General features: G+C 40.2%; 1 protein-coding gene across 1 annotated transcript; it reads left to right on the top strand.

Moving 5' to 3' along the window:
* The first annotated feature begins 559 nt into the window (after positions 1-559).
* On the top strand, positions 560-12,983 carry CAVIN2 (caveolae associated protein 2). Its single transcript, XM_037043729.1, has 2 exons — positions 560-1,352; positions 11,564-12,983. The coding sequence occupies exons 1-2, from the start codon at positions 873-875 to the stop codon at positions 12,341-12,343; spliced, it is 1,260 nt and encodes a 419-aa protein (XP_036899624.1). The 5' UTR covers positions 560-872; the 3' UTR covers positions 12,344-12,983.
* Positions 12,984-25,827: the final 12,844 nt, after the last annotated feature.

Raw genomic sequence — 25,827 nt, forward strand, 5'->3', positions numbered from 1 at the left:
TCTGTGCTGTCAGGAAGGGTAGGAGCTCCTTCTAAGAAACTACATATATATTTTGTAAAGTGGTCATTCAAAAATTTTCCATCTATTACAAGGTAACAATCCATAACAACATTACATGTTTTAACATCCCTGAAGTTCAGTCTCTTTTGGCTTATCTTGCATCTCTAATTGCAAAGGAAATTGGGGTTGTTTTCTTTGTCATTATCGGGCTTACTTCCATTCCTTCAGAAATTAAAAACTAACAATACAAGCTTGTCTGCAAGCACCCTTTAAACTTGGCCCCTCCCAGTAGGACACCAGACCGTTCTGTGGCTCATCAGTCAGTTCTAGGGCAAATGCAAACAATACTTTCCATTAGAGTAACTTGTATTCAGGAAAGAGGAGGGGGGAACAGGCATTCTGTTGCATCTGTAGCATAGCAGCCAGAAAAGTTTACCAGCTTTAGCCAATTGGAGGCCATGGAACTGGGCCAAGTTAGCATGTTTTTCTCCGCCCCTAGATGAAATCATGATTGAAATATGGCATTGAACTTATTTTAAAAAGGGAAGAGGAATAGGAAAGAAAAGCTAAACCTGCAGGAAAGTGCCCTGTGGCCTGTGCCGGGGAGAACGCGTTTAGGAAGTGTGTGCATACTTCTGAACCCTGAGTGGTTCTCAGTTCTGTAACCTTCGCCTCCCACTGGGTGGAGTACGGTTTTAAAAGCAGCTGGAATGCAGTTCCCCAGATCAGAGTAGCCAGTTGTTGCCTGTCTGAACCTCTGCCAGTCCTGGAGAGCGGTGCTCTGAGCTCAAACCAGACCGCCTTGCTCTGCACCCCTCAACACCGTCCTTCTCACCAGAGCAGAAAAAGCACAGGTTCCCACCTGCCCAGCCATGGAGGAGGACGCTGCCCAAGCTGAAAAGTTCCAGCACCCGGGTTCTGACCTGCGGCAGAAGCTTACCAGCCCCAGCCCGGTACCCTCCTCCACGCCCAGCCCCAGCCTGAACCTGGGGAGCACGGACGAGGCCATCCGAGACAACTCGCAGGTGAACGCGGTCACGGTGCTCACGCTCTTAGACAAGCTGGTGAAGATGATGGACGCCGTTCAGGAGAACCAGCACAAAATGGAGCAGCGACAGATCAGCCTGGAGGGGTCTGTGAAGGGCATCCAGAACGATCTCACCAAGCTCTCCAAGTACCAGGCCTCCACCAGTAACACGGTGAGCAAGCTGCTGGACAAGTCCCGCAAGGTCAGCGCTCACACACGGGCGGTGAAGGAGCGCTTGGAGAGGCAGTGCGCACAGGTGAAGCGGCTGGAGAACAACCACGCCCAGCTCCTCAGACGCAACCATTTCAAAGTGCTCATCTTCCAGGTCAGTACCTTCTACTCCTCCTCCCACCCAGCTGGGACTCCTCAACCTTCATGATCTCAGTTGGCCTGGCTCTCACAACTGTTTGTACATCTGCCCTGCCTGTCAGGGACCAAACACACAGACATTGTCCCCATCTGCTTTCGGCAGGCGAATGTGAAATCTGCACATGGGTGGGAATTTCCCAGGTCACCTAAACTCAAAGTCCATGTCCTAGAGGTTAGTGGGCTGGGCTGATTTGTCAGGGAGCACCTGGATGTACTCCATCTGGGTACGGAAGGTGAGCAGGTGCACAGCACCCTAGTCAAATTCATTCCTCTCTGTGCTTTACGAACTTGGGGCTCTGACTGCAGCTGTTAGCTGGACAGGGCAAATTAATTCAGTGGCTCTTTATTAACTCTTTGTGCAAATGAGGTCATCATGTGAGGGTTTGGTTTGTTTCTTTTCTTGTTTTTTAAATCAAAACATTTAACTCAGAGCCATTTTAAGTATCCCTTTGTTCAAAGATTACCAATCTTTAGGGGAGGAACCAAGTTTTGGAGACCCATTCCATTAGAGTTGAACTAGCCTCTTCTTTTTAACTCTTTTGGCCAAAGTAATATTGTTGAGGTCTTTTCTATCAAATGATACATTTAAAAGGTCCAGCATAACTCGTTACAAACACACCACACATGCTTCTCATTGCTCAGAGAGACCACAACTGCAAAGTAAAATAAAAGCAGTGTTATCAGTTATATTTACAAAGGCTGGTCTTGAATATTTTCTGCTTTAAATGGTTACCTTCGAATAAAAAGGCCACTTAATTTTTTGAATGCATCAATGATGCAATTAACACACCAAGAGGCTATCTGGGGACAGGGAGATTGCGTGGGGCTGTTGTTCGGCCAAGGGTGGGCATTTGTGAATCCAAGGGCAGCCCTGCCTAATGCTGGAAGCCCTTCCGCCCAGTGGACCCCCGCCAGCACAGAGCCCAGGAAGCAATTGCCATCCGTCCCTGCCCCAGGGCTGTCTTGTTGTGACCCTGTGAATAGGAGAGGATTTCAGAGCCATGGAGGGGAGAGGCTGTAACCTACTGTTTGATTGTGAAAGGCACACAAGAAGAGCCTTCATCTCCCAAGAGGGATTTAGAAATTGGGATTTAAACCAAGGGAGCCTTCTTTCTCTAAATGAATCTGCTCTGCCGAGTTAAAACCTAAGCCTCCTTCCCCCTTAAAAGGAAAGACTCATCTGGCTGCATTTTTGTCCTCCCCAAATTGCACTTGACTGTTGTAAAGCTTCAGGCAGCTGATGTCCTCCTATACCTTACAGGCTTTTTGCAGCCCGGAAGTTTTTTAGCTTTTAATCCAAGTGGAATAGCTTTTCATGTACCAGATAAACTGAAGAGATAGGGTAACTGCACTTTTCTTAAGCCATATAATATTAGCCTAAAAAATATTAGAAATCGTAGCTCTCAAGGCATTCCTAAATTAAATACTGATCTCCAAACAAAACTAAACATGTACAGACCTGTTTAAAGCTGCCATCAAAGGAAATTCCCCTTCTTCTGTTATGAATCAAAGAGGTTACCTCTGTCCTAGTCCTCAGTTAAGGAGGGGGAGAAAAAACACGTATTTCTCTAACACAGGAAAATTGTAATTTGTCTGAATCAGTTTTTGTTTTGATTTGCCACGGATGTTCTGTAGATGTTGGGAGGACGGAGGGAGAAGATATGCGACTAAAAATTCAACAGAATTATAAATCTGACATTTAAATAAAGAACCGTTGGGGCACCTAAAGACACACGCTGCTGCTGAAGCCTGGCCATGGTCTCCCGTTCTGTCACATTGGATTGACGGGTATGAAATTGCAGCCAGCAATGGACGACATTCTCCTGATAGTGAGGGGAAGGAGAAACAGAGATGCTCCAGACCAGGGAGGAAAGGGAGCGAAGAGAATCCAAAGCAATGTGATTAGGCTCCATTCTGGGTCTCTTAGTAGGCAGTGCCGGAGAACACTTGTTTAAAAAAAAGGGGGGCGGCACTTTAGGAGGCAAGGAACTGAATCCTTCTTAACCGGTGAAAGATCCTTTATTAGCCTAAAAGATGTTAGAAATCTCAACTCTCACAGCATCCCGTGATGATTGTTTTGAAGAAACAAATTCGAGTGCAGTTCCTCAGTGGAACAGTTGGTCTTCCTCTTGATCTTTCTCAAAGCAAGGGTTTCCAGGTTAGTAATTATGCCAGTGGATAAAAGAGTAACTTGTGTTCGAGTGTGGTTCGAGTTGAGAAGGTACCTTCTGTCATCAGACACTAGTTCAAACCCTCATTTCACCACTTGCCAGCAGTGAGCACATTTTATAGCCCCTCCAGGCTTCTGTTTCCTCATATGTGCACTGAGAATATTTAAAAGAGCAAAGAAAACTTTAAAGCTTTTAATAAGCCTTGCTTACTCTCCTAAGTATTTTTTCTGTGCCTTATCTCACTTTCATCCAGTTTACAGAGGAGGATGTTGAGACGTTTATATCTTGTCCACAGTTATTTAGTAAGCAAACAATGAAGCTGTGGATTCAACTCACATTTAATCGATTCCAAAGTGTGTGTTCTTTTTTATTATTACTTATGTATTTATCTTTAGAGGGGAAGGGAAGGAGACAGGGAGAGAAATATCAGTGTATGGTTGCCTCTTGTGCATCCCCTGCTGGGAACTGGCCTGCAACCCAGGCATGTACCCTGACTGGGACTCAAACCATGATCCTTTTGTTCACAGGCCCGTGCTCAATCCACTGAGCTACACTAGCCAAGGTCCAAAGTGTGTGTTCTTAAACATGAATGCTTCCTCCCTCATATCTCTCTCCTAGGATGAGGAACACTGCATTTTGCTGTGTATAATATGCACCCACATTCTGTGCACATTATGCACCGGATTATTATACCCGTTATTCTACCCATGGTATGTAATCATTATACCCATGTATAATGTGCATCCTTATTTTTCCCTCAAGAATTTGGACACAAAAGTGCTCATTAGACATGGCAAAATACAGTCAGTGAAATAACATATTTAAAATGGTTAGTGGTGTAAGAACTCAAGGAACAGAAAGAAGCTCTTCCTGGGCAGATTTGAAAGGCACTTGCACGGAGAGGGGCCACACTCTTGCTCAGTTAGATACATGCCTCTTGAGTAAAAACTCACCCCACCTCACTCAGGATCTTGAAACAGCTATGCTTATGATTTTTCACTTAGGACTTACTAAAACTTACACTCACACACTCCTACTCCCTACCATACATTGTGCGATGCCTACCACATTGAAATCAGAATTATGTCACCATTGATCCATGAAAGCATTGGACACCGCCTGAAGAGCCTTCCCGAAATAGACCCTCTCAATGGCAACACAGTCTTTCCAGCGCAGCTGAGGGTTGATGTTTCCTTGACCTTCCGAGGGTGAGGAGGGCAGGTAATGTACCAGGTACCACTGTACATCTTTAAGTTATTTTTGTCACTTTCAGTCCCCTTGAACATTATGCTAGTCTTTCTCATCCTAAATCCATTGGTTTTCTGGTCTAGGGCAAAAACAATTAAAGTGAAAAGAAGCCCTGGCTGGTGTAGCTCAGTGGATTGAGCGCGGGCCTGTGAACCAGATGATCGCGGTTCGATTCCCAGTCAGGGCACATGCTTGGGTTGCAGGCCAGTTTCCGGCAGGGGTCAGTTCCCTGCAGGGGATGCACCAGAAGCAACCATACATTGATGTTTCCTTCCTCTCTCCTTCCCTTCCCCTCTAAAGATAAATAAATAAAATATTTTAAAAAAAATAAAGTGAAAAGAAAAGAAGTGAGTGAGGAAAGAAAATCTGTCACCCAACTTGGACTTGTTTGGTACTGTGGTGTTTAGAAGGCTGCGTTTCTACTTTCTTAGGTTCATTTATATCCTCCCAAATGTATGGGTGCTTGATGGGTGGTTGGTTGGTTGAATCTAGATACTTACATATTTGCATTTTCTAAATTATGAATTTTGTTCTTAATTCATCCTGTTTACATAGTGTCATTTGTTTATTTAAATTGGCCGAATTTACCTTGTTGTAGCTGTTAAGCCTCTCATGCCTTCGCAATTATTTCGAATTGTAACCAGCAGCATCTAAAACTGGGAAAAATTCATTTCCCATTCTACATTTTTTTATAATAGCTGAAGATCAATGTTCAAGTTCAAAGTACTGTGACAGGAACTCAGTATAAATGAAATAAGATTCAGAGGGGTTGCTGATCCAAAAGCAAATGCTAAAGAGTAATAAGGCTAATTCTTTGCCCATAAGCATGGCTCTCTTTTTACTAAAACTAGAATTTGTATGGAAAGTCAGTGAATTTAGAGTTAAGAGGAAATTTTCGCTGTTGATTGAAGAGACTAGAACTCATAGGTAACTGACCCTGCCTGTGGGTGTGATGCCCACTTATATCTTCTTAAGGTTCTAGTAATGATTATTTGAAAAAGCAGTTTGAGGATGATTTCAAACCCAGAAAAGAAAATGAGAGTACTCGTGGGCAGCGTACACTTTCATCCACATAAAATTGTGAAATCGGGTGAAAAGAGTAGAGGTTAGATATTTGCTGTGGATACATTCGTGGAGAATCAAGCCTTTAAATGTGTTCAAATATTCATCTTTTGGGTTCCTTCTATGAGTTCAGAATTTTAGAAAGGTGCTAAAAGGGTAACACCTTCAGACTATTTTTTAAAATTGATTTTTTTAAAGACTGTACTTTGTCCAATGCCAGTGCTCTGAAAACTGCTCAATTACTTCAGACTTAGAAGAAATGAGGACACAGATAATTAAAAAAAAAATCTTTTATGACAGTTCACAATGTTTATATCACATTGATTAATGCTCCAAATGGGTTATTGGTTTCAGTATGCTGTGTATGCAGTGCCCTTTAGCTTAAGAGAGAAACAAAATACTAGTCCTTATTGTTATTATTTACGCTTATTGAATGTCAGCATCCCTCGGGCACTGGAAGTGAATAACTGATTATTGTTGGTGTTTCCTTCAAAAGAATCATTACTTCCCTCTCATATATTAAAAAACTAAATTCTTAGCTGCAGCCTTTCTAAGTCAATGTTACCCCTTCTGTTTTGTAATCTATTATTTGTTTGAATTGAATGAAAAATGTTCCTAAATGCAGCTCAGGATTCATAGTTTTGATTCCTGCATAAAACAAAACGTGTTTGGCATTAGTACACTATGGAATTACTTCTGTAATGTGCTAACTAGTTTTCATGGTATTTAGGTTACTATCACAGAATTAAATATTTAGAGCTGGAAAGTACTTTAATAATCATTTAGTTTAACCTCATTTTATATCAAAGAAGAAGAGGCGCTGAGAAACAAAGTGACTAGCAAGGTTTTATTTTATTAACAATAGGAATTATGAAGTTGAATTGTGAAATGAATAAAAACAAACACTATGATCCCACTAGGGCAAAGTTCATGTTTACTTGCTTTTCTACCTCAGCTTTTAAATAATGCAGTGTGATTTTTTTTTTTTTTTTGGTATGTAACAAAGAACACCTAACCAGTGTGATCTTAAAAAGAATTGAACCCTTGATAACACTGAAAAATAATGAAACTTTTAAATCCTCCAGAATGTGAAAGACTGCTCAGGGATTATAACTAATGCATTTTATTCTTATGACTCGCTGATTCCACCGACAGCTGCCTTAGGGGTGCAGTTCTAATCAATGGCTTTATCCACTTGGCAATCTATACCTCAGAAACAGAAATCGGAGAAAGCCATCAATGTGTAAAAGAGACCCATAAATCAGAATGTCAGGTGGGCATAGTTCCATTTTAATAACTAGTATTTAGAGATTATTGGATAAAACGTTTCATGAACACAAATTTATGGTCCTCATTCCCCTCCAAGAGGCCACCACATCCCTGTGGGAATACGACAGCCTTTGTTATTTCCTTCTAACAACAGGGATGATAAGTTAGTGACAGGAAAGCAAACTGCTGACTTGTCTCCTCTTGTTCAAGCCTTAAATGAGTTCCTGTGGGCTATCCATAGAGTCTCCTTTTCTAAAAAGCACGTATCTCTATATGTGTGTAAACATTTGCTTCTAGGAGCTCCAACCCAAAAAGTATCCAGCGCAAGTTTCTCTGTGTTTATATCTATATACACGATACAACTGGAATTATTCATTCATTAGCATTAATATAAACAGCAAACAAGCCAAAGTGCAGGGAAAATACCACTTCTCAAGAGTTCTTTCTACTCCTTTTCTCTTACAAGTGTATCATTGATGAATGTTTGAAGAGTTCTGTTTAATTCTCCCTTCCTTTGAAAAATTCCTAAGGGTCCTTGTGAAAGGTCAGAACCAGAGGCAGCTGCATCAATGATGCCTGGGTATCTTTTTGAAAATAAATCTGTAGGGCAAATAGTCAGCTGCTGCTGGGGGCTTCGACTGGGTGAAACTACCCAAGAAAGCGATGCAACCCACAAGGTATTCTTAAAGCCATGTTAAGGAGTCACAACCCCTAGTAGATATATGAGCAGCATAAGTAAGCAGTGGCAGAATTGAAGATGTGCATTTTACCCTCCCCCTGAAAAAGCCAAATATTTTGGAATCTCCAGAGAGAGAGAAGATCAGAAATGTTATGACAGGAGGCAGAAGTGTAGCCTCACCTTCAGGTAGGTGAAATATCAAGTGTACCTTTGAGGCGTGTGTGTCCCGAGCAAAATGTGTGTGCAGGTAAGACTCGGCACCAGGGGGACTGTGCAGTTACAGAAGACCTAGTTGAATTTCCAACTTCATAAAAGTTTCTTCATAGATGAATACCATGCACACATTTTACTGAAGAGATTTTTGAAGAGTGTCAGTATTTTTCTGCTTCTAAACAAACATTATGGAGAGATGAGGCCTGCATGAGCTTGGACATTACAAATTCCTGTGTTAGAAGGAAAGGGCTCCCGTTCGGAGGGGATGCTATAGAAGGCACAAAATAAACACTATCCAGTAGGCAGAACGCACAATACTGCTTGAGTGATTAAAATGACAGCAGATGCATAGCAGTTGGCCAAGAAGACATATCTCACTTGTTTCCAGTTGCATAAAGACACATCCAAATCATTCTGGATTATGTCTGTTCCTGCTGGGTTTATTTTCATGGTTGGCACCAAAGAGCACTTGTATAAATTTCCCTGGCATTGTATGAAAGAGTTCAGTTGGGTTTCCCACAATCCCTTAACTGCCCTCCTATACGCAGTCTGTGTCTACCACACATCACTACTGAGTTACACGATCCTGAATTTTCTTCACACTGCCTTCAAAGCACACATAATAAGAGAGAGAAAAATTTAAGACTCAACAATGACTATGCGTTTTTAGTAATAAAATGTACGTTTAAGAAAAAAATGTAAAATTATTAGTTTAATTACTTTAGAAGTACAGCAAATATGTCTGTCTACCTTTTGTTGAGGTTGGAGAAAGTTATTAGAATAATTCTTTGATTACCCAGAGAGATTATACTATGCAAATATACATCTTCTCTTGTAACCGAGACTAATTTTTTTAGTTTTCCACCTGAATTTCTGCCTTCTTCAATGAGGGCTTTTTTTTTTAGATTTTATTTATTTATTTTTAGAGAGAGGAAGGGATAGAGAGAAACATCAATGTGTGATTGCCTCTCACACACCCGCATCTGGGGACCTGGCCTGCAACCCAGGCATGTACTCCGACTGGGAATCAAACCAGCAACTCTTTGGTTCTCAGGCTGGCACTCAATCCACTGAGACACAACAGCCAGGGCCATTGAGGGCTTTTAACCAAGAGCTTTTCATTCCACTGAGCCCTTGGTTTCTTTCTTTTCTGTAAGCAACTTCTGTCAAACCATCCCAACCCTCTTGTCAAACCTGAGAAGTAATTTTGCTTCTGGATCATCAAAGCCCTAGCTATTTCTGCAGCCTGCCCTTCTTATAGTCACACTCATCCCCTGAGAATAAAATCCTTCCTTAAAATGGAAACCATTGCATTCCGTAGATCTTAGTTTCTCCCCATTTCCCAGGTGACAGCAACAGTCAACAAACTCCCTTCTAGACACAAAACCAGGCCCCCACTTTTGCCATCTTCAAGCCTAACCAATGGGCTTCAGCCTCCACTCCAGCTACCCTCAGGGTGGCCTTAGAAAGCCACCTTACCCAACACACTCATTCCACAAATAGCAATGGAGCTACTGGGAACTATTCCTGTCACTAGAGCATAACAGGGAACAAGAGACAAAACTTCCACCTTCTGGGGAGTACGTGCCCATGAAACAGAGACGAGTTGAGATTTGAAACACAGGAAAGTTGTTGTCTGTAGAAGTCCATGTCATCAATGACTTGTGGGAATCCCATCCCCCTTTTAATGTCTAACTCTGTCTTGGACACAAATCCAGTGCTCCTGATGATTTTGGGCATTCACAATGGGAAGGTGTGGGGAGAGCTTTTGGAAAATGTAATCTGTGATTTCTTCCATCTCCCAGGGACTCTATCGAACCAGGGGTTCTGCTTTTCACCTCTACCCAAGACTTGATCCTTTGTTTCTAACCAGTTTGTGGAGGGGCTCTGGTATGAGTGCATGTGTTCATATCGGGGGAGACACAGGCCTGTGACTTTTCTGAGAGTATCACACATATCATTCGGTGGTAACTAGGAGAGGGATGTTTAAGCTTCTCTGTATCAAAACTTTGTTCATTTAGTCTTTGTAGCAAAAAGTTAAAAAAAAACATGCAGGCTCACTCTCAGAGCATGTTTTCCAGTATAACCCCAATTTTTCCATTATTCAAAATTGCAAAATGAGAAGGGAAATTCTTACTATTAACATGGAATTTAGATCCCAGGTGGACTTTTAAAGTCCCTAAATCTAGTTATTTTTCAAACTGAAAGTTTACTGGGCTGTCCACAATATAATCAGGTAACATCACAGCTTTGGTTGGAGCCAGGGTGGTACAGGCTGTGGAGCCTGGCCCGCCTTGGCCTTCCTGCAGAACTTCTAGTGTCCGTGGAAGTACGGTTTGAAAGATGCTAATCTAGACCATATCCTCTTGTTCATGTCTGGAGGAAACAGACCCAAGGAGATTAAGTTACTTGCTGAAAGTCACACTGCCATTTAGCAATGCGGCAAGGACTGGGACCCAGGCTTCCTGTCACAGGTTCTTTCTACAGTGCCATTTCTTTTGATGACAATGTGAAAGTATCTTGCTGGCTGGCTCTCACTTTCCCACATTCAAAGAAAAATATAAAAATCAAAGGGACTTTTGTGCTGCATGATCCAAGTCTGTCTAAATTCGAATCTCACCACTTAGCAACACTGGAGAACCATTTCCCTCACACTCTGAGACATAGCAAGAGGGAGATCTTTGCCTGTGTGCCTAGAAGCTGAAGAAAGAGGTGTGCTGGAATAGCAAGGTGGGGAGATTACTGGGTTCTCTCCTCACTCTTAAGTGTAGGTACGGACTGAATTAGTCTTGCCCCATGAAGCCCTATTTAACAAGAGGCTTAATAAGCTGCACTTGGCCTCATAATTCTCCTTTGGTACTCTAAAAATGGCATAGTATGCCACCTTCCCTTGTAAATGCCCATAAAGAATATACTAAACCACAAGGCTTTGTGAGTGGGCCCCCAGTAAGGCTGGCCCTTGCTTCTCTTACTCTAAAATTATGTCATCAGAAATATGAGTGTGCACTTTTGAACAGACACCAAGGCTGACCATATCTTTACTTCTGACTTCTGGTTGAGGAGGAAAGCTGATCAAGGGTTACACAATATCTGGCACTTGAGAACTTCCTGCTTTTCTTCCCTGCCTTCATCTTTTATCTTCCAACTTGACCTCCAGGCTCTTTTTCAGTGGGATATTGGCTGGGACAGAGCTAGGTAAGAGAGAAGGTTCACAGTAACTTACTTTAGCGCCTTTATCTAGGCAGCTTCCTGGTTGATCCAAGCCACAGCCCACTTCCCCCTCTGCCTGTCACTGATAGAGCCCTTGCCAGAAACCCTCATAAACTTCTCCATAGGGAGCCCTCGGCCTTATCTAGCCTGGGGGAAAGCTGTGACCAATTTAGAATGAACTGTTCATGTTCTCAAAAAGTGAAGCCACAGAATATTTGGTTTCTCTCAAGCCTAAAACACATACAATAATTACAGCAGGTCAGGAATTTGCAAAGTGTGGTATTAACATGAAATCTCCCTTGTCCATCTCTTCAGGAAGAAAACGAGATCCCTGCTAGTGTGTTTGCGAAAGAGCCCGTTTCCAGCCCCGTGGAAGGGAAGGAGGAACTTGCTGATGAAAACAAGTCTCTGGAGGAAACCTTGCACACAGTGGACCTCTCGTCGGATGATGAACTGCCCCACCATGGGGAGGCCCTGGAAGACAGTGCAGAAGAAAATATTGAAGAAAGTAGAGCAGAGAAAATAAAAAGATCCAGCCTTCGCAAAGTGGATAGCCTCAAGAAAGCCTTCTCTCGCCAGAACATAGAGAAAAAGATGAACCAGCTGGGGACAAAGATTGTATCTGTAGAGAGGAGAGAGAAGATTAAGAAATCTCTCAGTTCCAATCACCAGAAAATAGCCTCAGGGAAAAGCTCCCCCTTCAAGGTCTCTCCCCTCACTTTCAGGCGAAAGAAAGTCCGAGAAGGGGAAAGTGCTGCAGAAAATGAAATCAAGTCCGAAGACATGCCTAGCAGTGATCAGATGCCGAATGACCACGAGGAGAGCTCATTCACAGAAGATCTTTCCCAAACATCCCTCTCCAATGTCCTGGGGGCTGAGGGGGATGCTGGGAGGGCAGCCTCCAGAGGGAGTAACTCTGGCATGGACAGCAATGTGGACTTGACTATTGTGGAAGACGAAGAAGAGCCAGTGGCCCTGGAACAGGCTCGGCAGGTGCACTATGTAGGAGGCTACGCGGTAACCTCCAGAGAGGCGGAGCAGTCAGATGAGGAGCCAGTGCAGCCCCCTGTGCTCCAGGTGAACCAGACAGCCTAAAAGGCGCAGCCTGCTGCGCCCAGCCTGTGCCTGCAGTTAGGTGGCAGACCAGAGCCTGGAGCAAACCCCTGCACATCTCCAGCACCAGCCATCCCTACTGTGTTATTGTCCAGGCAGGGATCACTTACCACCTAGCAGCAGCAGCGCACACATGACCAAGGTTGACTACAAGGCAATGTATAAGGGCTCCACTGCTAATTTGCTCTGAAGCTCTGTTTCTGTAGAATTTTTCCAAAACTGCCCAGAAGCAGCAATGGAGCAGTTGAAAAACACTGATCAGCTTAGCTTAGTCAGAAAAACCAGAGGCTACTTAAGATGCTAGTCATGAAGTATGACTTATTTTTTGTCATTCCATAAGCTTGCTTAACAGTGTACCAATAATGTATTGAATTTCCACAGAACCCTGTGAACCTAGTTGTTATTTTTCAAGTGTGTGATATACAATATACATGTGTATTTAAGCTAATGGTGTAACTACTGCCAATTTTAAAAAGAAAACATTTTTTAATGGAGAAGAGAAAGTTCGATTGACCATCTGCCTAATAGGAACCATTGTTTTATTGGAAATGAAGTAAAAGTTGAAAGATTGTAACTTTTAGCTAATGAAGTAAGATATGTAGAAAGTATGGACTAGTAGAAAGAGAAAACTAAGAAAGAGATGTGGGGAAATGAGAGAAACAGGAAACAAAGAATGCCATAGAAAATGAAAACAGAAAAATATATATGCATAAACCTAGAATATTTACAATATTATCATTTCACTCTTTATAAAGATACTAAAGAAGTTAATATGTCATGGAATAATGTTATATTTTTACAATATTTTTATTTTCTAACATTTTCAAATAATATAAAAGGGCTTTACTTTGTTAAAGCCTCATTTTGTCCTTAAAAAATAAAAGACATTACACATATTTACAAAAGGATGTACTCTCTTTAACATTGGAATAAACTTAAATCTTTAAAATTAATCAACACATACTGCCTTTTCTAGGAAGTTGGATCATACTATTCATTAATATAATATTTTTCAAATTTGAAATAACTTTTACACTCCAAATGTAGGAATGTTGGTTCAAAAGATATCAGAATCAAGCCCTGGCTGGCGTAGCTCAGTGGATTGAGCACGAGCCTGCGAACCAGAGGATCGCGGTTTGATTCCCAGTCAGGGCACAAGCCTGGGTTGCAGGCTGGTTCCCTGCAGGCCAACTCCCAGCAGGGGACGCACAAAAGGCAACCATACATTGATGTTTCTCTCCCTCTCTCCTTCCCCTCTAAAGATAAATAAATAAATATATAAATAATCTAAAATTAAAAAAAAAAAAAGATATCAGAATCAAAGATTTGGGAAGGGAAGCCTTCTGTTTTTTCTTTTTTTTAATACATAATGGTAATTTCACTCCAGATCATATTTTATTTATATGTTAACTTCACATAATTTTAATGTTTCTTAAAGCATGCTAGTATTTAAGTATACATGCACATATATTTAGAGAGGGTAATTTTTACTACCACATAACATTATACTAAAATATTGCTTTATTTTTTATTACAGAGTGCAAATGTTTTGAAACATTATTAAACTATAGTTTAAAGACAGGTAGCAGAGAGCAAATCCCTACCATTAGTTTTTACCACTCACTATAAGTAACCTTATTAATATAGCTAATCCAAGTCAGTATTAGCAAGCTGCTCTGTTTTATAAAAGGGATGTTTAACAAATGTATTAATGGCTTAACCTATACAGCTATGTCCTTATTTGGCAATAATGTGTCCTGAATATTAGATTGTTGAACTAACAATGGCTGTGTTTTTAAAAAAGACTAAATAAACCAAAAATAAAAAGTACATAACAGTGTCGGTTGTTTGGCAGAACAATTTTAGAAGAAGCAGAAAGAACTGATTTGTGAACTCTCCTCCAAGTGCAGCTGTAATGTTGATTCTTTCGGCCTTGATTTCCCCTATTAACTCTGCTTTCTCTTTTCCCTGATCTCATTTAGAAATCTAAGTCTCATTCTTCAAGTTTAACTTTCTTGACATCACCTTGCCAGCTCTGGAAATCATCTGAGTTTATTGCAGCTGCTTGATGAATTTGATGTTTCCTTCTGCATTTGTATGGGTTGGTACCAGACCTCGTTATACCGCAGGGAGCCCTCCAAACATTAATGTAATGAACTGTACATTCAGTTGATCCACACAGATAAACCTTTGTCTTCCGCATTGTCATACATTCGGTAGATGACTCAATTTTGTTCATGGTCCTAAGCATGCCTGTTTAACCTTTACAAAGGTGTTATCACTTCTTCCTGCAAAGAAGTTGGAGGATCCAGAGCTAATGTAATGTTTACATTGCCTTTTTAAAAATGCTTATGTTGTGTAGTGAAAAACTACACTCAGGCATCTTTTTATATGTTAATGACATGTATTTATTCTATGTTCCACATTTAAAGCATTAAAATCCTAAGCAACAAACAGAGAATTAGGCCAGGTAATTGTTGGAAAACACATACCGTTGGGATTACAGAGAGGAGCAGCCGTGCAAATGGAAGCCATTTGTTCTGTGTTATTGTTGAATTATTTGCATTCTGGTGAGGCTGCAAAGTCCCCAAATTAGATATGTCTTCTCCCCACCCATCCAATAACCCATTTCTAATTTTATGTGCCTGGAGCTCAAGGAGTGGATTAGTTTTTCTCCAAAGATTGGTTATACATTAATAAGCACTGAGATCCATATCTTAGAAATACAATTCAGGAGTAAGAAGCTTCTATTACATGGATCACAAATCTCACAGAAATATAGTAAAGATGTCACTTTTCTACAAGATTTTATTTTTAAAATATATAGACATAAATATTTCAACAGGAATATTTTCCTCTTTCCACTTAGGAATCTAGTATATAGCTGAATTTCTTTATATATGGGAAAATAAAACACCCACACTGAGACCAGTTTTGCGCAAAGTAAAGGTCTTTCACATTTATTGTGTGATGAAAGCCCAAAATGTTTTCACTTTTGGCATTGCTGGACCAAAAGATCAAGGTCTGAATTTCATGCATTTCAGTTCACTATCAGGAAACTAGAAGCTCCTTTGACATAGCCAAGCTGCTGCTGGGGTTTGGAAAGGTTATATTGAAAGTCATTTCCTACATTAAGACACTAATGCCCAAGCCCAGTTAATTCTTGCTCGAAAGTTTGTTTACTGCCCTACAGCCCAAGTCTAAGTGATTTTGTATTGGAGATTGAAAGTATGAGGAATTGAGGCCTAGGCGGCAATCATTATGAACAGTTCCATAGCAACCACCAGCCTTTTCCTAAACACCAAGGCTCAGACTCGGCAAAGCAAGTTTCAGATGAAATTGGCATTGTGACCTTTGTATTCTGCCTCATCTGCGTCTTGAGATAAAGATTTCTGTAGCTAGGAACTCATTCCTAAAGGCAACAGGCAGTAATTCCCTTATTAAAGACACATTCTTCTTATTTTTGTTTTAACCAGTGCATTGTCCTGCAGTATTTGAAATACTTAAATTATTTTTAACTCTTCAGTCAAAATTCCCAATGATGAGGCCACACCTTTGGCAAAACAGCTTGATCTTCATACATTGAGACTTTCCACTGTAAAATCAAGCCAATAAATATTTATTGAGCAATGCAACAACTTGTCCCTCCCATTTGCTAAAATTCTTCATGCCCAAAACAATGAGACACAAGCGTGGGGGAGAGGGAACCAATATATTTGATAGCTTATGTTATACCAGGCAGGGATCTCCAATGGTCAGGTACTATGTACCTATCACACCCTAGACACAAGCACTATCTGATTTAATCAAACAAATCCTATTAAAAATGTGCTATTTTCTTATCCAAGACCTTTGAAGTTAATTTACTCCAACTAATAAGATTGAGGAAGGAGAAAACTCCAAAGTTCTTAACCATTCTAAGTTCTCAGTCACCGTGTGATAATTTAACTACTTTTCCTTTGAAGGTCACAGAGTTAAAAGACTTGCCCAACTACTGAGGATCAATGTCAATGCTCAGTAGTGAGCATTTCAATGCCATCTGAAATCCATGCTCTTGCCAGAACAGACTCCTAATGATATCACCCAATTACACTTAATGATGAATTGCTTTATAAGCTCCTAGATGGTATAGTATTAATTTCATTTTATTGTCCCTTATACAGCAAGCATCACGTATAGCTACACCATGCGAACAATTTTGACAATTGCCATAACAATGCTAAGAAAAAGCAGCTCATGGTTCTTGGGGAGCCACAGAGAAACTATTTGTATTCAGGTTTGCTGAGGCCACGAAGGGACCCCAGAGCTCCCTGACATCGTCCACTGTCAGTAACTGCAGGTTTCACTTTGAGGCATGGTTTAATAAGGTCAAGTTGTCAACAGAGATAGATACTGGGATCGCCTGATTCAAAGATAGCACAAGAAGCCTGCCTCAAATTCTCTAAGTTAAAGGAGTCATAGCCCTGCATCATGCTAGAAAAATCACTATATCCTTCCTAGACACACCCTCTCATAGGCTGAAAAAATGAACAAATGGCAAATCAGAATGGGGGTGGGGGGCAAGGAGAGTATTGAGGTTCAGCAAGTAGGTTGAACCTTGAGGACAGGGAGACCTAGCCTCTGATTATAATTCGTACAAAATTGTCCAACTATCTTCTCAGGGGAAACAAGACTTAAGTCAACCAAATGCTGGAGTCTCCATTTCTGTGGTCAAGCAACCGAAGAAAACCCTCTAGGCCGGCCAGCCTCTTTTATCAAAGTGTGTGCTGCAGACAGACTTCTCCCAAAGCTTTAGCAGTGGTCACAACTCAAATGCCTACAGGGGCTCGCAATGAGGAAAATGGTTCGAGGAAGTGGCAGCAATTTTGCCAGAGCTATTGCATGTGGACCACGTTCTCTCTGATGGTTCAAGTTTCTAATTCCTCCACCCAGGGGTGGCACCTTTTTTAATGTCCAGAAACAGGTGGCACATCCTAGGAGCCATCCTGGACTGGGGTTACATGCCAGCCATTACCCAACTCCAGTTGCCATGTCAGAAATCAGGCCCAGTGTGGCCAAAACTTCAGCTTCTTTTAAGAAGGGCCAAAATTGAGATTTCTTTTTACATAAAAGCCTCCCCGCCTTTAATTTTTTGCAACTAGCTCAAATCACTTTAAGTACCATGCAAACCAATGGTAACTCTTGGGATGTAGCCCTGACACAGACCATGGCTTCTGACTCCCTGTCTGTAAATATGAAGGCTCTTGGTTCTCCTTCCCCACCCTGAGGCACAGACACGAGACTCGAAGCTAGTAACAGGATTGGATTTGTCTTGAGAAAAAGCACAGTAACCTTCTAAGGGGAATATAAAATGTAAAAGGACCATTGCCAGAACTTACAAGAAATTGTCTCTTGCCACTTACTGAATTTGTGGAAAGATCAGTGTTAATGCTGCATAGTCAATGCCCTAAGCGGACAGTCAGAGATCACACTGGATGGTGGCTAAGCTTCTCTAGTGGGAGAGTACCACTTGCTGTTATTAGCGTCGTTAACTACCTGTGGGTTACCTGCAGAACCTTTGGATGTCAAAGGGATTGATATTTTTGGTAAATTGAGCACAGGATGTAACTATTCTGTTTCTATATTCCAGCTGAAAAATATCTACTCCTGTCAATAACCTGGAGGTCCTACAGATGACAAAAAAGCAAGTCCGAATTGTGCTGTGCCATATATCATAGCAAAATTGCCAGCCAACACTCCATTCTTCAACTCTTTATTGTTCGTAATGAGGTACTAAAGGGAAAAAACACAGTTCAATTTTGGGGGATGCTAAATTGAGCCTTCAGAACTCAGAGTCTGGGGGGAAAACTGTTACAGATTTAGTACAAGAGGCAAGATGTCCTTTGTTAAGGAGAAACATGTTTGCCACCACTTAAAGCTCCACAGAAGCACAGAGGTTAGCTGTGTTCTCCCAAGTCCACTGTTAATTGTCACCAGAATCTTAATGACATGCAGGAAAAGACATTGTGAGTGTGCCCTTATTTGAAAAATCAAATTTCCTAGGGACTTTAAATCAATAATTTAAAATCCCTACATAGTAAAAGGAAGCCCCTTTTCCAGAAAGGATGGAGAAAAGCAGTGTCTTAGCTTATAGGATTGCCCTTGAAATTAACTGGAGAACAGGAAACTGATGTACACTGGGTGTAATTTCATAATCATCTTTAGCTCTCTCTCTTTTCTTTCTACCATTCCTTTTTTATTGTCAGACACCCAAAATATCTTTCCCAACTACCTTGTAACTAGACTTTTCAGAGATTAAATAAAAGCAGGTAGGGGTGACTTATCCAATAACCACAGGCAGTTTGTGTCTACAAGAAAAGTTTCCCCACTAAAGGTATTCCTTCTGTTTTGTAACCTCTGCTACATTTATGGGGCATTTATACGTGCCAGGGCCTGTGCTGGCTCCACGGCTGTGGCAGAAGACTAGGAGAAGAGTGTGTGCTGTCTAGAAACTGTCTATTGACGAAGCAGAAAATGCTAAGAATCCCCTACATAAAGACTTTAAATTCATAGTGACAAAGCAAAAGGGAACAAGTAATTTGAGAGAAAAATAAACCTTCAGCCTTAGGAAAATTGTTATTTGAGAAATAGTCACTCAAGATAGTTAATGGAGGTACTATAGCTGGGCTGTGTGACAATACCATAAATGTCCGGAATAGAGATGGAGGGAAGCTAAACTGTGGAAGCTGTAGGTGAGTGGACTTCAAGAGCACACAGGGATAGAAATTTCTCTGCTCTAAAGTACAAAACAAAATGGTGGAAGAGAGAGGCTGGGTGGAAGAGAGAGTCTGAGTGGGAGAAAATGGAGAGTTTTTAGCATGTAATACCGACAGCAAGTGCATCCATTTGTTTTAATTAACAGGGATCTAGAGAGCACATACTGTTTGCCAAGACCCATGGGAGGCCTTGGGTTCACTGGGCAGATAGAAACCAGGTGGACAGACTTGCTCTTCCCTCCTGCAACCCCAGCTTTCCCTGCCATCAACCACTTGTTTAGTCTCTCTTTTAACAAAAGCTTGCAAGTTGGTTTTGTCTGGGGCTTTTATTTTGTTGCTTTAATTTTAAGGATTTTTTTTTTCCTCCTGAAAAGACATTTCTAACTTATAATGTTACATAATACCTTTTCCAGAATGGGACAGGGGTGAATACACAGAAATACACAATGGAAACCAACGAGCAAACCTGACTTGCTTTAGGGACAGCAACTTTGTATTGCAACTTCAAAAGAGCACTTATCCTTCCATAGGAGTGGAGATTTTTTTAAACAGTTTTAAGGTTCTGAATTTAAGTAAAAAATACTTAAGTAAGGAAAAAATGTAATCTTAGTGCTTAGATACTTCCTGCTATAATTGTTTATTTTCTTAATTATAATACAGAAAACTAATAGTAGTTTTCTACAACCGAGGATGAAATTACCACGAACTTAGCAGCATTAAGCAGCACCCACTTAGTAGCTCACGGTGCTGGAGAGCAGAAATCCAGCATGTGTGTCTGGGGTCTCTGCTCAGTGTATCTGTCACGAGGCTGAAGCCAAGGTATTGGCTGGGCTGAGTTTTTGTCTGGAGGCTCATTCTCCTTAGCAGAATTCAGTTCCCTGTGATAGTAGGACGAAAGTCCCCATTTCCTTGCTGGCCATCAATCGGGGACTTCTCTCAGCTCCCAGATGCTGTTCACATTTCTTAGCAGGCAGTCCCCTCCATCTTCCAGCCAGCAGCGGCATGTGCACCAAACGCCTGTGCTTTGAATCTCTGACAACTCAATAACAATGATTTCTCTTCCTCTTCCTCCTCCTCCTCCCCATCTCGTCTTCCTCCCATCCCCTCTCCTCCTTCTTTAAGCTGCCAGAGAAAATTCTGCCTTTAAAAGTCTTCCGGGATTAGGTCAGGCACACCTGGGTAAGCTTTCTTAATGGTATGTTATATAACATAATGAAATCACAACAGTAAAATCCATCATATTCACAGAACTGGGGGTTAATCAGAGCATGTCCTCCAGCAATATGGGAAATTTGGGGTCCACCTTAGAATGTTGACTACCACATAGTGCTGTATGGTAAGGAAATTCAAATGATGCAAAGGGATATTGAATAAAAATTGAAGTTAGCCTCTTCCAGCACCATACCCCAGTAGTAGCCACAGTCAAGAGTTTTCTTACATATCCATCCAGGAAAAAAACTATATTAAAAGATACACATACATCTCTATATTTCCTCTTTATACTTAAATAATAACCAGGCTCTTATTGCACCTAGCTTTTCTCATTGACTCTTTTTGGTGCTCCACCTTAGTAGCAAATGTGAGTCTATGTTATCCTTTATCACAGCTACATGGGGGTAGCTCTTTATTTCTTTAATGGTTACATAAGAATAAGTGAAGAGATCATCAATGAATTATCCCTAAGGCCAAGCCAGATTATTTATTGTCCCAAGGACTTTAAATTGTGAAGAGAGTTTACATCAGACCCACTGTTCTAGCTGAAACATTCACTTTTCTAAGAGCAAATGGATTCTGCAGGACTCTCTGTTTTGGAAAGAGGTCAACTAATTTTTCTCCAAAGTAAACTTAAATAACATCCTGGAGAAAGTGATCTATTGAGACACAAAAGGATTTTAATATAAATTGCTCATGTGTGAAGGAAGGGTACCAAAAAAGAAGAAGAAAGATGAGAAGGTAAAAACAGGTGGAGGGGAGGAGGAAGAGAAAGAAAATGGAAAAGCCAAAAAAATCAATTATAGTTAAAATGAAGTCTCGAATTTATTTATACTTCAGAACAAGAATAAAGTTTTACCCTCTGACCATTGCCACATCTTTTCTCCATAGCAATATCAAAGAAATAAAAGGTATTTTTGCTTCTTTTTCACAGAGGATGCATTTTTTAAAGAATGCATTTCTTTCTAATTATTGTCATTCTAAAGTTTTTAAACTACACTGTTTGATCTATGGCTTTAGAATACCAATTTTTCATATCTGTTTCTTCTAAGTAAAAAAGACAAAGAGACTTTCAGTAACTTTTATTGTTCTTTGAATGGGACTAGATGTTAAAAAATAGACTTACATTACTAGTCATAACTTGAAACTTCTGAAGCTCCCACAAAACTCGTATATTCAATGTTTTTTTCTACTGAAGTGACAAGTTGCTCTGCTTTCATCAGTTTAAAGGAAAACACAGAAGCCACGATGATAGCCCCGATTTCCATGAGCAAAGTTTTCTCTGTGTGAGGAGTGCATGAACTGAAGGTTTCTCTTCAGAGGATGGTCCATTATTCTGAAATGAAAATGAACTATTAAACATAATATGAATGTTTATGAAGATACACATTCATACTTGAATCATGTATGGTTTGCTCTTAAAATCTTAGAAGTCCTCGTCTTCACTGCAGGGAAGTGAAGTTTTTTTACTCGTCTTTTTAAAAAACCTCTTAATGTTGCCTACTGGGACATGGTGGAAGGCACTCTAGTAAGTAACTTAGCAACAATTTAAGAATACACCCCAAACTTGAATGAGGCAATTGCTACTGAGACAAATTGCAACACAAGCTATGTGGAAATCCCATACAACCCCAAAACTCAGGCAAGCAGGGACCTTGCACTTTGCTCCTTAGGGAGCCCCATGCTTACGTCACCTCCCAAAAAATGTTTCAAAGTTTCCTCCCAGTGCTTAGGACCAGCAAAGGTTGGCAGTGCCATTGGACAAGAACTCAAATTAACTCAAGACCCTATGGTCCCTAGTCTCCAAGTTTGGGGTGTGTTCTTAAATTGCTGCTCAGTTACCAGTAAAGTGCCCTCCACCATGTCCCAGTAGGCAACCTTTGAAGATGCATTTTTAAGACCTCACCCTGCAGTGGAGATGAGGAAGTCTGTGATTTTTCCCTTTCAGAGTACTGTCTAAGCCTCTACACCATACAAGGGGTAAACCAAGTGTCTCAAAGAGCTTCAGGAGGAAAACTGGTGAAACCACAAGAGTCTGGATGAAACTGGGCCTCTGGAATGGTGTTGATGTGCTGTATTTTGGAAATTCCCATCTCTGAGGGACACAGGACAAGTTTAGGGCTCCAGGATATCACTGGTATACTGCCAACCCCTAGGCTTCAGCCGCATGTGTGGGCTGGTATCAGAGTTCTTAAGACAGAGGTGTCACCTCTGGTCCAGAGCACGAAGAAAGCAAGGTAAATGCAGGTTTACCCAGGGCTGACCCTCTTCCTCAAGTTCCATATCACATGTCAGGCTATTTTCCCAGGGTTACTTCACCCTTCTCCAAGAGCTTTTGAGATCTTTGTTCTCCCTATGTCCAGTGATTCTTCGATCCATGTCCTCTCTTGTCTTACGTCATGTCTTGGCATTGTTCTCTGCCAGGCTGGTCTTAAGTCATGCTGGACAAGGGATGGACATTCCTTGTACAAATGGAGCCACTCTTATCTCCTATGGTTTTCACCTGTCTTCCTGGTGGAAGTGGGAGAAGGCAGGGTAAAGCCAACATAAAAACAGGCCGTATTCTATGAAGGCCATCATCGCTGCCTAAAGAGGTCAAGAGAAGATGTAGTTGGAAGATATATTATTCTATGTTGATACTATAAAATTCTGAACACTAAACTTGGCATGACCAGAAAACAATTTATTATTTACATTTTCTTGCATGTACTAGATAATACTTGCATTTGTGGTCATCATCAGCTAAGCACAGTAACAACTTTTGAGATGGTCATGGAAAACCAGTGTTCATGACACGATGAATGATACAGACTCATGAGTGATGATGCAACCAGCATTAAGTGAATGGTGTTAGAAACTACAGAGGCAAGGAGATCTATATTGTTTCCATTTAAACAGCATCCAAAGAGCCATGGCATTGTGAATAATAACAGCGTTGCTACCTTTTTCTCACATGCTGAAAGGGAAGAAATTAGCCAGGAACCATGCATTTGACAACAACGAACAAGAACATACAGTGCCTCACTACCAGCTACTAAGAAGAATATTTATGTGCAATTATTCTACAATAAACAAATGCAACATAGTTCTACTTTATCCATTATTCAAAAGCTTTATTGAAAATTATGATACCTTACATAGGCCCATAAATTTTATAATGCTTTTTAAATCAAACTTTTTGTACAGACATAAATCTTACAAAAACAGATTTGCCTGGAGCCCTGTACATCTTAGGGATGGCCCCCAGGAAAACTGAGGAAAGGTGGCAGGTATGTAACCTGTTAACCTGCAATTTCATCCTCTCCCAGTACAGCCAGAGTAGATTTCATATTACATGGTTTGGGAATCTGCATGACTTCATTTAGCAAATACTACATGCACCCAATGAAATAATTACCATTATATGTTACTTGGGGACTTACTTTATAAGACTTGGGGACTTTTGTACTGTTTTATTTTGTAGCTATTTTATTTTTGTATTTTTCTTCCTGCTTAGAGATAATTCTCAATTACTTAGTAAATTAACGGCATAAAATTAAAGTTTTATTTCTAGATTGTCTGACCTCTGACACTGAGCATTTTTATATGGCCCCACTCTATCATTAGTTGGTGGAAACTCAGAGAACACAAATTAACTCTGATATTAGTCTTAAACATTTTAATTATGGAAAAACATACTCTGACAATTACAAAAGGCACATTATTGTATCAGGTCATTTCTGAAGTACCTGTCTCTTGGATTCCCTTTGCCTTTCCTGTGGACACATGTAATTGAGGTTTAACTATTTTAATGCTTCCATTATATCCATGTCTGTTTTCCCATACATGGCCCATGTGTGTATCTACAAAAATACCTACTTAGTCACAGGTCGATTTGCTTAATGACCTAAAAAGGATTTGTCAAACAATTGCTTGGTTAAACTTCTATGAGAGATTGATAGCAAAGCTTTAGCTTCAGTTCAAATAATTATACTTCATTTCTAGAAATGAGCAAGAAAGAAATAAAAAAAGAAAATCATTAAATTTTAAACCAATAGATTAAATCAAGTCAGAAATTATAAAGTCACTCTATAAGTATTCTTACCACTAACTTCTTACCCTACCAACTTCTAACCTAGAAAAATGCTGCTAGCGATGTATGAGCTAGTCGGTATTTTATTCTAATGAGATTTTTAAATTTCTAATTCCATTTATTTTTGTTTTAATAAATATTACAAATATAAAAGTTAGAAAATAAAACATTCTAACAGTACACTAAAACATAAAATTTGAAGTCCATTTTTATATTTCCAGTGTTTCTAACAATACAATTTTAGATGAACATTTTGTCAGTACCACCATTTCTGATTTCAAAATTTTAACAGATTTTTCATTTAGACAGAGACAGCTATAGAATGCATGAAGGCCATAGGGAAAATAGTAGGGAATAATTCAGATTTTCTTTCTGAATTTCTGAAGTACTTCTTTGAATTCTTTTTAAAAATATTTTATTTACTTATTTATTTTAAGAGAGAGGGGAAGGAAGGGAGAGAAACATCAATGTGTGGTTGTCTCACATGCATCCCTCACTGGGAACCTGGCCCGCAACCCAGGCTTATGCCCTGACTGGGATTCGAACTGGCTACCCTTTGGTTTTCAGGCCTGTACACAATCCACTGAGCTATACCAGCCAGGGCTAATTCTTTTTCTCTCAACTCACCAACGTTTTCTTTCCTTTTATCAAATAGGATATAAAGTACCTACTTTCATAGATGCTTCTTATGTTATCCAACCCTTTCAAGTGTCATGATAATCATATGGCAAGTGGGAAAAGGTTTTGAATAATCATCTCTACTTTCTTGATAATGAACGACAAGTCCTAAGGTTTTTTTCTTTTTTTGGAAATTCAACAAGAAAATGGTTTACATTTCCTTAAAAAGCAGTGGGGTTTTTGAAACAGAATCCCTGGGGAAAGTCTTAGAACATAAAATTCTGTGATTTTTTTTAACACATCAGCTATAAATTATATAATGCTAAAAATCACTACCTGACTTTTTAGTTCTGATCTTCAAATGCATGCATCCCATTCAAAGATTAAATGCCAACAACTTTAGATCCTCCAAGTACAGCAAAAATCACTTGTTAACATTTGGAAATTAAACCAGAATAAACATCAGATGGCTAAATAGAAAATAGCAAGCACCTGCTTGCTTTAAAAAATGTTTTAGATTTAATTAAAAAATACTGATTATAAATAAGCAACAGCATGGTGGAAACAAAGAACAAATTTTTTAGCCCAAAATATTATATCAAGAATCAGTAATATCCAATTCGGTGCATCAGTCAGCATATTTGGACAATACGTGTGGTTCAAAGCACAGATTTGATGTCTGTGAAGGATTCACACATCCACTGTGGAACCATGTATATTTCCCACCCAACAGAAATAATGCCTTTAGAATACTTGTTCCCTACGTCCTTTCTCATCACCTCTATTTACGCTCTGTTTTACTAAGCAGC

Source organism: Sturnira hondurensis, unplaced genomic scaffold (genome assembly GCF_014824575.4).
Source record: "Sturnira hondurensis isolate 20B ecotype Veracruz unplaced genomic scaffold, ASM1482457v3 Scaffold0004136, whole genome shotgun sequence".
NCBI lineage: Eukaryota > Metazoa > Chordata > Mammalia > Chiroptera > Phyllostomidae > Sturnira > Sturnira hondurensis.